Source organism: Anabrus simplex, chromosome 4 (assembly GCF_040414725.1).
Source record: "Anabrus simplex isolate iqAnaSimp1 chromosome 4, ASM4041472v1, whole genome shotgun sequence".
Classification (NCBI taxonomy): domain Eukaryota; kingdom Metazoa; phylum Arthropoda; class Insecta; order Orthoptera; family Tettigoniidae; genus Anabrus; species Anabrus simplex.
Window position 1 is genome coordinate 373,724,083 of NC_090268.1, and position 13,138 is coordinate 373,737,220.

General features: G+C 38.8%; 1 protein-coding gene across 9 annotated transcripts in view; it reads right to left on the reverse strand.

The window, feature by feature from the left end:
• JMJD4 (jumonji domain containing 4) overlaps nt 1-13,138 on the reverse strand; it is a 108,015-nt gene that overhangs the window by 17,706 nt on the left and 77,171 nt on the right. For all 9 annotated transcript variants that reach the window (XR_010859857.2, XR_010859856.2, XM_068227288.1 and 6 more), the window contains one exon: nt 1,315-1,582. Coding sequence is in view for 7 of the 9 variants with exons in the window: in XM_068227288.1 (XP_068083389.1) it covers nt 1,315-1,582 (268 nt within the window). In the remaining 2 variants the exon portion in view is untranslated. The remainder of the gene's footprint in view (nt 1-1,314; nt 1,583-13,138) is intronic.

The following is a 13,138-nucleotide window of genomic DNA, read 5'->3' on the forward strand; positions in this document are numbered from 1 at the left end:
CGACACCGATGAAATATTTTCAACTACACTTCTGTATTTCAATAAATGTACCATATATTATTTTATCAATCAAATCATGATTGACTTTGGGCCTAAGTCACTCGGGTTCAATACTAACATATGGTACATAAGAAAAAGCCATTGATTTTTAGGTGAAATAAATGTTGTGAAAGAATATTTTGAATCAGTGCAGCCACTATTTGGAATAGTGAAGCATTGTGAACAGTTGTACAGATGGGAACAGCAAGTGGAAGAGGGAAGACTGACTACAGGACAAGTTGGAGTTCATTGCTAATAAGACCTATACAGAGCAAGAAATGAATTTCATAATTAATCCATATTGTTAATGTTGAACAAGTGTTCGGGATATTTTTAGGGTAAACTCCACCTTTACAATACTTAAACAAATTTATTTCTTCATCTCTATGTGGCAGATATCTTCAGCCAAAGAACAAAAATATAGTAAAGATACTCATGGAATTCCAAATAAACTGCTATATCTTGAATAACATGTCTAAACTGCTTAAATTATACATTAAGAACTCAGTCAAATGCCATAATTAAAAATATACACTTGAACAGACTTATATTAAAAAGCATATTTATAATTTAAAATGTTAGGTCTTCAGAGATCATAAAATGAGATTACAAGGTTAAAATAAGCTGCATTGTTGTATGGATCATGATGGTAGTTTTATAGATGCTGTGAATACTCAATTAAAAACACTGGTTGATAGTCCAACACTTAGCTGATAAGCTAATATTCTTGATGTTTTCTATATTTTATATAGAATTTTGTTGTTTAAATATTTTCTTTACAGCATTAGAATACAAATTCTTGATAATGAAATTTATCATTCTTTACATTATGAAACAAGAAATCCTTTGTCCATACAGCTTGTATGACATGACAGGGGGCAAGGCGGCCAAGTAACATGACCACCTGTTTCCCACCAAGGTGCCATAGTTCAAATCACAGCTGATGCACAAGGGATTTTTGAAATGATTAATCATATCCCTATGGAGATTCAGCAGCTATAATCACAATATTGACAGTCACATAAAATATAAACTAGTTTTCTTGCTTGTTTGTTTGGCTATAAGGTATTTTAAAAAATCTATCTAGCAGAGTTCTTTGTGAAAATGTTAAATAATTACAATGGTGATGACCGTCCAAAGACAATGAAATTGGACAAATAAAATTTACAGTCAAAATTTGCACCTATATGAATACAAGTTCAACAAGTTAGCGTTGAATGCTTTTCCGTATTAGAAAAACCAGAAGGTAGCATCTTAGTAATCATAGTAACTCACCATATTCCACACTTGATGATGCCATCCAGATGGAACAAATATGGCTTCGCCTGCCTCCTGAATTACTTCATATGATGAAGTGAGATGGGCATATTCAGGATATAATTTTTCATCTTTCATCTCTGGTAGTGTGGCATCATAGGCCAGTTTTCCAAATCTGTCACACAGATAGTCTTCTTGCCCAGGAGGAAACAAGAGCCAGCGCTTACGGCCACAAACATTTATTGACCAGCTAAATGACATGAAGACATCTGCATGAAGAGGTGTCCTGGAAATAAAACATTTAATAAGATCATAGTAATTCTTATCATTACAATAATTCAGGTATATTTCCAACTGAAAAAAAAGAAAGGGAAGCCTGAATACACTATATAACAAAATATATAAAACCTGAGGAAACAATTAAACTACACTGATTTACTCTCATGTTCATTCAAAACTAAAAGACTGAGGAAATATTTCTAGGAGAAATGTTTGATGGACAAAGCCATTACAAAAGTATACTGAGACATTAAATAGAATCATCTTTGTTGGATATGTCCCTTAAGCAAAGTCATTTGTATAAGACTGCTCCAAATTGCATGAAAACTGCTAGGGAAGTTCAAATATTGTCACTGAAAACAGCTGTGGGGTTCTTTTCTGTGTAAAATTTATGCATCTGATAAAAGATAAGTTCAAGTAGTTGCAGTTTTCAGGCATCATATTTGAGCTTTCCAACCAATTTTCATGAAGTTCAGGACATTCAAACACAAATACTTTCCTCGAAATTTCTGAAGTTTCTGTATAACTAACAAGCACATACCACACTGAATTAACATTTTTAACACTTCTCAAAATAATACAGAAGAACTGTCAATGTTGATGTCCAGCCTCCTGATGAAGCTTGGAAGTGGAAACGAGCTCATCAGGGTACTGGGAAGAAATGGAGTAGAAGCATGGGACTGATGAGCTTAAGCCCGTCTATTTGAAGACAGCCTGTATGAAGATGCGGATATTATCCTTTCCCTTTGGGGTTTCCCTGTTTATATTTGTCTCCTCTTTCTATTTCTCCTTTCCCAAAGTGAACTGCCATTATGTTTCTCCTGTTATGCTCTCCTTTTCAAGTTTCTAACTTTCTACATCACATATATTGTGCCCTACTGGACTCTGAAGTTCCGGCCAGGCGAAAGCCGGTCTTGAACCCAGAGTACGGTAGTGAAAGAACTCTCACAAACATGAGCTGGTGCACATAGTCTTACCTGAACATCATCCTCTTCACTCAGCCAGCTAAGCATTCTTCTCAGGGATAACATGGGTATAACGGGGCAACCAAAGATAAACAAGAGGATATGTGACAAATCAGGTAAGATTCGGCTAAATTAATAATAAAATAAAATATCTAACAGAAACATCGCTGCATTCAAAGTTTAACAAATAGGGATTTATTACATAAAATTGAATTATTTACAAAGGATAGAGCTTTTCATTATGACAGGGTAAAATAACACTGAGCCGATGACAACCAGTTCACCGCCTTCACGAAAACTGTTGTGCTGCAACAAGCATGTTACAATAGTGTAAGTAACGAAGTTTAGAAAGATGGATATCCGCTTAACTACTCATAAACAGTAATTCCCATAAAAAATTTACAATGCCTCGCGCCGTCGAACCCCGGTGCAAACAAAATCACCACAAAATATACAATGACCTGATTCGGTCACGAACCCTAGTCCCATGACGAGTAAGGCGTCAAAGATACCTATGCAAACAAAATAAAAAGGACACAATCAACATATACACGCATGTAAGTATCAAACGGGCCAGTGTTAAAATATTACGTAAAACAAATAGGACATAAAAAAGATCTCTCCCTGCTTTCAAAACATGAAGGTCGTTTCTTCCCCCCTGGCACACTTGACACACTGCAGACGACCATAACCAATTCACAAGCCTGTGATGTCAAGCTCAATGACCTCCACCCTCACCACTTCACTCGCGGCAGTCCCCTAATTTATGAGCTCAAAGGGCGGCAGGCTAAAGTCTTGCCTTTCAAAGAAACATCTCACGTAATCTGCTGCTAAAGCCCTCTTTTAAATACACCTGGGCTATCTGCCCTCGTCATAATATCTCCAGCAGTATCGCAAATCTTACTTATGCCTCTCATGGGCTAAATCTTGGTGCTACAAAAACACTACTCATTAAGCGATAGTCACATGGCCATACTAGGCATCTCCAAAAATATTCAATAAACTCTCAATCGTGCTGGGCTCTCTCATATCAATCACAAATCTTAATTCTGCCTATCATGGGCTCATATCTCTTCAATATTCGGACTCGCTCGCTCTATTAGTGAATCTGGGTGAATTACTGGTCACGTCTTGGTCACAACTATACCCATCTACGTCTGCAGAAACAAATGCCTAAATGCGATCTAATAAAAGTACCTATCTGTTAGACTAACCTCCTCTAACCAAAGGAGTTCGATCAGACCCTTAAAAACACACGTACGTTAAAAAAACACAATCAAAATGAAATATGAACACACTAACAAGGACTCTACAAATAACATCTACCTTAATGTACGGGGTTCGAGTTTGAGGCCTAGCTCTAAATTACAAGGAACATTTTCTACCATACCTACTCTTATGTTGACTGACGGCCCCCATATTCCTATCTAAATTTAAATGACATGCTTGAAACAGAATTGGAAAGCTCTGACTTTATGTTATCGCTGACATTACGGAGCGGCCATCCCTGTGGACCACTGAATCTACCACCTCATGATAGACTGCGGCGCTGTCATCAGACACTGTTGACCACTTGGAGACATTCTTTCTTGTGTTGCGTTTTCGTACAGCTCCCTCTGTAGTTGGAAGGTGTCCCCTTCGACGTTGTGCTGGTCAGGTGCTCCCAACGTTCCTGGATCGATGCCCGTTGTCGTGTTGGCTTCAGCTCCTGGTTGTGGCTTCCTTGCAATGGTGATGTCAAACACTCGTTCTGACTTGATGCTGGGGTAACTGAAAATAAATTCATATATTACAGACTGTCCAAACTCGATGCCGGTCTCCACTACTATCGTGTCTCACACGTCACATTAACCAAGTCTCGTTCAGAGTTTTAACCTGGTACACAATAGTTTCTTCACTCCTCTCAGTCACTGTTCTTTCACCCTATCACACGGATAACATATAGTTTCAGAATTCCTAACCTGAGCCAATATTAATTCTAGCCTTTCGTCAGTAATACCTTGACCTCATAGAAATATGAAGCTACTAGTTCATTAGTTTCTTATAAGCAGTACCTCATCTCCCCATAGCATATTCTCACAGGTAAAATCTTCAATTCATCTGAATATTCAAGTTGATTACTTACTTCCTTGCAGAAATAGCAGTACGGGTAGTAAGTGTAGCTCGAAGACAAAGCGTTGTTCTCAGTACCAACACGCAGTATGACGACTCGTTCAAGCAGTCTTCTTGCCCAAGAATGACTCTGATATGCCCGGCGGCCTTATTTTATAATCCCGTCTAGCGTCATCAAGCCGCTTGGTCGCGTGCAATCTTCACGCGCCCGCGAAGTTTTCCCGCATTAAGTATATCATGAGCTCTAATTAGCGAATGCATTAATGAATGCAGCCCTAATGCATATCAAAATAAAGCAGAAATAATACAGGTTGCAATTCTTGTCTCAAATCCAATGCAACTCTTCCATAACCAAAGATATTAATTTAATTCTTTCTTCCCTCCTATAATAAGTTTAGCCGGGATCTGGGAAGCGTCCCCAATCTTCATCAAGAGGCTTGGATTGGGACATAACTCCTTTTAATGCGTTTCTGGAGATTTCTCATAATGACGCTCGCGCTCACTTCACACAAGAACGCTTCTTCTGGACTCCTTTATGACATATACTGTAAGACACTGGCTTCGTGGGTGGCCTTGTGTGATACTAATATCCAATACTAAAATTAATACAATTGTCCCAATGAACAGGATGGTTCAATATATTACAACAAAGAAATGTTACATAAAATTTGTATGTGATTAGAAAGCATAGCAGGCAAATTACAAAGTACCTTTTGACACTAATCCTGTGTGCAACTGCTTCACACAGAGAATCAGAGTGAAAATATGTAAACAAATTCAGGGAAACTGGCTCCATTCTCAGTAAGAAGTGAACAGTAAAACAGTAGTACTCTAAAACATACAAAGACCATTAGAAATGGAGGCACATCATTCAAAATTATCCTACCCGGCTTACCGGAAGGAATTGATGACGATGATGATGATGATGACTACTCTAAAAGTCCCCCTCAACTGCTTGCATATGAAAGAGGCATTTCTGATACCTCAGCATGGCAAGAATGCCTCCTACATCACAAATGTTAATTGCTTAATGAGTGTTGTTTTTTTTTTTTGCTTTACGTCGCACCGACACAGATAGGTCTTAAGGTCGACAACGGGACAGGAAAGGCCTAGGAATGGGAAGGAAGCGGCTGTGGCCTTAATTAAGGTACAGCCCCAGCATTTGCCTGGTGTTTTTTTAACATATTCATTAACTGCATGCTCCATTACAATTTAAGTAATACTACATGCATTAGTATTCTTTTGTAGTCGTGATTAATTTTCTATTAATTGTGTTACCTATACCTACATACTTTAAGTATTTACCTATAAGTTCATTCTTGCTTCAATCAATACTGATCTGCATTTAGGGCAGTCGTCCCGATGGCAGATTCCCTATCTGTTGCTTTCCTAGCCTTTTCCGAAATGATTTCAAAGAAATTGGAAATTTATTGAACATCTCCCTTGGTAAGGTATTCCAATCCCTAACTCCCATTCCTATAAATGAATATTTGCCCCAGTTTGTCCTCTTGAATTCCAACTTTATCTTCATATTGTGATCTTTCCTACTTTTATAAACGCCATTCAAACTTATTCGTCTACTAATGTCATTCCATGCCATCTCTCCGCTGACAGCTCGGAACATACCACTTAATACCAATATAATGGTCCGTTATTGGACATTATAAATTTTCCAGCTAATTCATACTTGGTTGCCTGCGTTTCGCCCTCGTGTGCTAAGTTAGGCTCATCAGTTGGGACTTAGCACACCACCCAAGACGCAAGGCTAGTGCATACCGTGAAGGCCACTGCATAGGCTACTTGAAGCCACCAGCAGTGCCAATGTACTATGAGAGCTATGTCTCATTTCCAAAATTTGATGCCTGCCTGGCCATCAGATAATACAGATGTTGATTCCCAAAGGGAATTTAAAATATTTGTCCTGAATGAGTAAATTTATAATACCAATATAATGGTCCGTTATTGGACATTATAAATTTTCCAGCTAACTCATACCTGGTTGCCTGCGTTTCGCCTTCGTGTGCTAAGTTAGGCTCATCAGTTGGGACTTAGCACACCACCCAAGACGCAAGGCTAGTGCATACCGTGAAGGCCACTGCACAGGCTACTTGAAGCCACCAGCAGTGCCAATGCACTATGAGAGCTATGTCTCATTTCCAAAATTTGATGCCTGCCTGGCCATCAGATAATACAGATGTTGATTCCCAAAGGGAATTTAAAATATTTGTCCCGAATGAGTAAATTTATAATACCAATATAATGGTCCGTTATTGGACATTATAAATTTTCCAGCTAACTCATACTTGGTTGCCTGCGTTTCGCCTTCGTGTGCTAAGTTAGGCTCATCAGCTCATCGAGCAGCTCTTCTTCTTTCTATCAATTCTTCCCAACCCAAACATTGCAACATTTTTGTGACGCTACTCTTTTGTCGGAAATCACCCAGAACAAATCGAGCTGCTTTTCTTTGGATTTTTTTCCAGTTCTTGAATCAGGTAATCTTGGTGAGGGTCCCATACACTGGAACCATACTCTAGTTGGGGTCTTACCAGAGACTTATATGCACTCTCCTTTACATCCTTACTACAACCCCTAAACACCCTCATAACCATGTGAAGAGATCGGTACCCTTTATTTACAATCCCATTTATGTGATTACCCCAATGAAGATCTTTCCTTATATTAACACCTAGATACTTACAATGATCCCCAAAAGGAACTTTCACCCCATCAATGCAGTAATTAAAACCCAGGACTTTTCCTATTTGTGAAACTCACAACCTGACTTTTAACCCCGTTTATCAACATACCATTGCCTGATGTCCATCTCACAACATTTTCAATGTCGCGTTGCAGTTGCTCACAATCTTGTAACTTATTTATCACTCTATAGAGAATAACATCATCCGCAAAAAGCCTTACCTCCGATTCCACTCCTTTACTCATATCATTTATATATATAAGAAAACATAAAGGTCCGATAACACTGCCCTGAGGAACTCCCCTCTCAACTATTACAGGGTCAGACAAAGCTTCACTTACTCTAACTCTCTGAGATCTATTTTCTAGAAATATAGCAACCCATTCAGTCACTCTTTTGTCTAGTCCAATTGCACTCATTTTTGCCAACAGTCTCCCATGATCCACCCTATCAATAGCTTTAGACAGGTCAATCGCGATACAGTCCATTTGACCTCCAGAATCCAAGATAGCTGCTATATCTTGCTGGAATCCTACAAGTTGAGCTTCAGTGGAATAACCTTTCATAAAACCGAATTGCCTTCTATCGAACCAGTTATTAATTTCACAAACATGTCTAATATAATCAGAAAGAATGCCTTCCCACAGCTTACATACAATGCATGTCAAACTTACTGGCCTGTAATTTTCAGCTTTATGTCTATCACCCTTTCCTTTATACAGAGGGGCTACTATAGCAACTCTCCATTCATCTGGTATAGCTCCTCCGACCAAACAATAATCAAATAAGTACTTCAGATATGGTACTATATCCCAACCCATTGTCTTTAGTATATCCCGAGTAATCTTATCAATTCCAGCCACTTTTCTAGTTTTCAACTTTTGTATCTTATTGTAAATGTCATTGTTATCATATGTAAATTTTAATACTTCTTTAGCATTAGTCTCCTCCTCTATCTGGACATTATCCTTGTAACCAACAATCTTTGCATACTGCTGACTGAATACTTCTGTCTTTTGAAGATCCTCACATACACACTCCCCTTGTTCATTAATTATTCCTGGAATGTCCTTCTTGGAACCTGTTTCTGCCTTAAAATACCTATACATACCCTTCCATTTTTCACTAAAATGTGTATGACTGCCAATTATGCTTGCCATCATGTTATCCTTAGCTGCCTTCTTTGCTAGATTCAATTTTCTAGTAAGTTCCTTCAATTTCTCCTTACTTCCGCAGCCATTTCTAACTCTATTTCTTTCCAGTCTGCACCTCGTTCTTAGTCTCTTTATTTCTCTATTATAATAAGGTGGGTCTTTACCATTCCTTACCACCTTTAAAGGTACAAACCTGTTTTTGCATTCCTCAACAATTTCTTTAAACCCATCCCAGAGTCTGTTTACATTTTTATTTACCATTTAGAAACTGCCTCATGCCTGCTTTATCAGCCATATGGTACTGCCTAACAGTCCTACTTTTAAGACCTTCCTTTCTATCACATTAATTTTTAACTACCACAAAAACAGCTTCATGATCACTAATACCATCTATTACTTCAGTTTCCCTATAGAGCTCATCTGGTTTTATCAGCACCACATCCAGGATATATTTCCCTCTGGTTGGTTCCATCACTTTCTGAATCAGCTGTCCTTCCCATATTAACTTATTTGCCATTTGTTGGTCATGCTTCCTGTCGTTCGCATTTCCTTCCCAATTTACATCTGGCAAATTCAGATCTCCCGCTACAATCACATTTCTTTCCTTGTCGTTTCCCACATAGCTGACTATCCTATCAAATAATTCCGAATCCGCGTCAGTGCTACCCTTTCCCGACCTGTACACTCCAAATGTATCAAGTTGCCTATTATCTTTAGAAATGAGCCTTACACCTAGAATTTCATGTGTCTCATCTTTAACTTTTTCGTAGCTTACAAATTCTTCTTTCACCAGAATGAACACTCCCCCTCCCACCATTCCTATCCTATCTCTACGATACACACTCCAGTGCCGTGAGAAAATTTCTGCATCCATTATATCATTTCTCAGCCATGATTCAACTCCTATTACAATATCTGGTAAACATATATCTATTAAATTAATTCTATTCCTTTCTTTACAATACTTCTACAGTTCAACACTAACAATTTTATGTCATCCCTACTTGATTTCCAGTTCCCTGTTCCCTTATCACCGCTCCCTAGGCCATCCCGTTTCTCTGAATGTACCTCCCTATTACCCTTCCAAACAAATTTCCTAACTTATACGTACCACTGCGGTTTAAATGAAGGCCATCCGAGCGCAGATCCCTATCTCCTACCCACCCATTAGGATCTAGAAATTTCACTCCCAGTTTCCCACATACCCACTCCATAGTCTCATTTAAATCCCCAATCACCCTCCAGTCAGTGTCCCTCCTACACAGTATTCCACTAATAACAATCTCCGCTTTCTTAAACTTCACCCGTGCTGCATTTACCAGATCCCACACATCTCCAACTATGTTGGTACTTATATCAGCTTGCCTTACGTTGTTGGTACCAACGTGAAACACTACCACCTTCTCCTTCCCCTCCTCCCTCTCTTCTACTTTCCTCAACATCTGCCTCAAATTCCTGGATAACATTCTACCCTGGTTCCCTTTCCTCCACACACTTTCCCCACGTGTCTAACGATGGAATCCCCCATGACCAGAGCCTCAACCCTACCCACCTCATTTGATCCCCTCCCCTCCTGGTCAGTCCTATCTTTCCTGATAGCTGCAGAAGCTACTTCCTCCTCCCTTTTCTCCTTGACATGACCCTGTTCCACCTGTCTTTTCCTATCCTCTACTCTACATTTCCCTTTCCTACCTTTTCCCTTCCTCCTACTTCCACGCATCTCAGCAACAGTTTCCTGTCCCTCATCTTCCCTCTGTTGTTCTACCTGGAGTGACTCGTACCGATTTCGCACAGACACCTGTCCTGAATTCTGATCCTGAATAGAGCCCTTAGCCTGCAATCTCCTTCCCCTTAGAACATTAGACCACCTGTCTTCTACAACTCCTCCCTTTCCTTCCCCTCCCTCTTGTACACCTACTGTTACCTGTACATTGTTTGAGGGAGTCCTATCTTCCTTCTTGTCTTCTGTGAGAATCCTAATTATGTGCCTCAAACTTTCCAACTCCTCCCTCATACCCCTCAACGCCTCACCACACCCACAATAAGTACACTCGCGCTCCTTAGCCATTCTTTATGGGGGGAAAAAAAATTAAATTAAAAAAATAAAATAACTTATTTGCAAAAAAAAAAATGAACGGAGGGATATATTGTCTGGGATAGTACACAACAATAAGGTAATTAATATACAACTACACTACAATACTACTTAGTCGTGCTCAATTTTTTTTTATCCTACAACCCCTAACAGGATAAAAAACTGCTGTTAATTACTGAATATCGAAAGTAATACACAAGAACTACACAATTCCAAGCTGCAATTAAGCCTATCCTAATTACAACAACAGTATTTTAGTAAGAGTTTCTACGGATACCTCTACTACACCAGTACTACACAAATATTTTACAATAGTAAAATAAGCACCCTAAATTCTAATAGGATATTATTCGTATACTACTGTACAGTACACTACAGTAATTTTAAACTACTTTCAGACGTATCCTAATTACGATACCGGTACAGTACCGTATGTCACTACTAAGCACAACAGAAATGAAATTTGCAAGAACTACTGTACTCAAAGATTACCAACGAAGCTAAATGCTTAGAAAATTATTATTATAGTATTACAGTCTAATAGATGCACACGAAAGATAACACACGAATATAGCAGGCAAGATACGGCACTATCTAAATGTACTGTATCTATACTACAATGTATCTACACTACACTACACTGCATTTGGTTAAATGCTTAAGTATTAAAAGTATTGCCGTAGGCCAGTGGCCTCCTGAGTTGATTGCATTTGTCTTTAGTTTTATCCTTTCATGTTTTAATAATTCACATTCATATAGGATGTGGTCCACACTTTGCGTTTCTTCGCCACACCGACATTTCGCATCCTCTTGGATTTTAAATTGATGCAGATAGGTCCCTATTTTTCCAAGCCCTGTCATCATAACCGTCATATTGTGGCTTAAGATAATTTTTGAGTCAAGTCTCGCTTTAACACATGGGAAATATGCTTTCGTTATTGATCCATTGGGAGTTTCTCTCCACTCTTCTTTAATTGTAAACTTATCTCATGCAATACCTTTTTTAACTGCACCATCAGGAATTTTATCGAAAGACTTCTAGGTCTGTCCTGCTGGCTGCTTGTTTCGCCAATTGATCAGCAGTTTCGTTGCCTTCTGTGCCGACATGAGACTTAACCCATGAGAAGTGTATTTCCCAGTTTTGTAGTTGTAGGTCTCTCATCTTCCTTCTGATCTCTTCTACGAGATTGTTGCTTTTTCCATTGTTTTTGAGAAGGTCCAGGTTTTTTTTTTACTATCAGTGTAAATAATTGCTGCTCTATTTTCGTGGTTGATGTCTTGTAATTTCTCCAGTGCCTTCAATATTGAGTATTGTTCTGCTTGACTATTTAAACAGGTATTGTGTAATCTGAATTGGGATTGTTGAGGAGGTTCATAGTGACTCTACAGAATTATTCCAGATCCAACTCCAGCCTCACTTTTGCTTCATCTGTATAGATTTGGAATGGGTAGTGTTTGTCAACCATTTTGTCCTGTATTTTAACCGTATGAGCCAGGTGAGACCATTGTTTATAACACATCCTGGAATCAAGTTGCAGAGTCTCTTTTCCCACTACCATTTCTCCAGTCCGTTTTGTTATATCATAGTGCCTGGCAATTTCTCCAAGTTCTATCACGATGGGAGTTAATCTAGTTATGATACATAGTGCCTCGTGTGATGTTGTACGGTAGGCCTTAGCTATTTTAATGTTTATTAGTCGTTGTACTCTTCTTAATTTCATTGCATTATACGACTTAGTTGCGAAATGTATCCATAATGGTATTCTGTAAGACAGGGTAGGTAGAATAGCTCCTTTTATATAATCCCCAATTTATTTTGGCAGACTTTGAGAGAGCATGAATAAGTTTCAAGCACTTATCAGTTACATATTCTATGTTCTTGTCGAACTTCAATCTGTTGTCTATAATGACTCCAAGATATTTTATGCAGTTTACTTCTTTCAATGTCTCGTTGTTTAAATATATTTGCAAATTCTGCCTTACATCAGTGTGAAAATGGGAAACCACAGAAAGCCATCTTTAGGGCTGCCAACAGTGGGGTTCGAGCCCACTATCTTCACAGCTGCGCGCCCCTGACCACACGGCCAACTCGCCCGGTGGTTAAGAAGTTTATTTGCTCCTGGCCTCAAAATGACGGATAATGGCTGGAGAACAATCTGTGTTACTTGGACTCTGTGGTGGGTGATGCTTGATGGGACAGTGATGACAAATGAGTGACATCTAATGACAGTTGTTGTTATTGGGTCATCAATCCATAGACTCCATGCCAACCTATCCTGTGCCATACTTTTCATTTCTACAAAACTGTTACATCCTAAATCTGCTCTAATCTGCTTGTCATATTCATACCTTGGTCTACCCCTGCCATTTTTGACACCTTCACTTCCCTCAAAAACTAACTGAACAAGACCTGGATGTCTTAAGATGTGCCCTATCATTCTGTTGCTTCTTCTCATCAGATTTAGCCAAATCAATCTTCTCTCACCAATTCGATTCAGTATCTCTTCATATGTGATTCGATCTATCCACCTCACTTTCA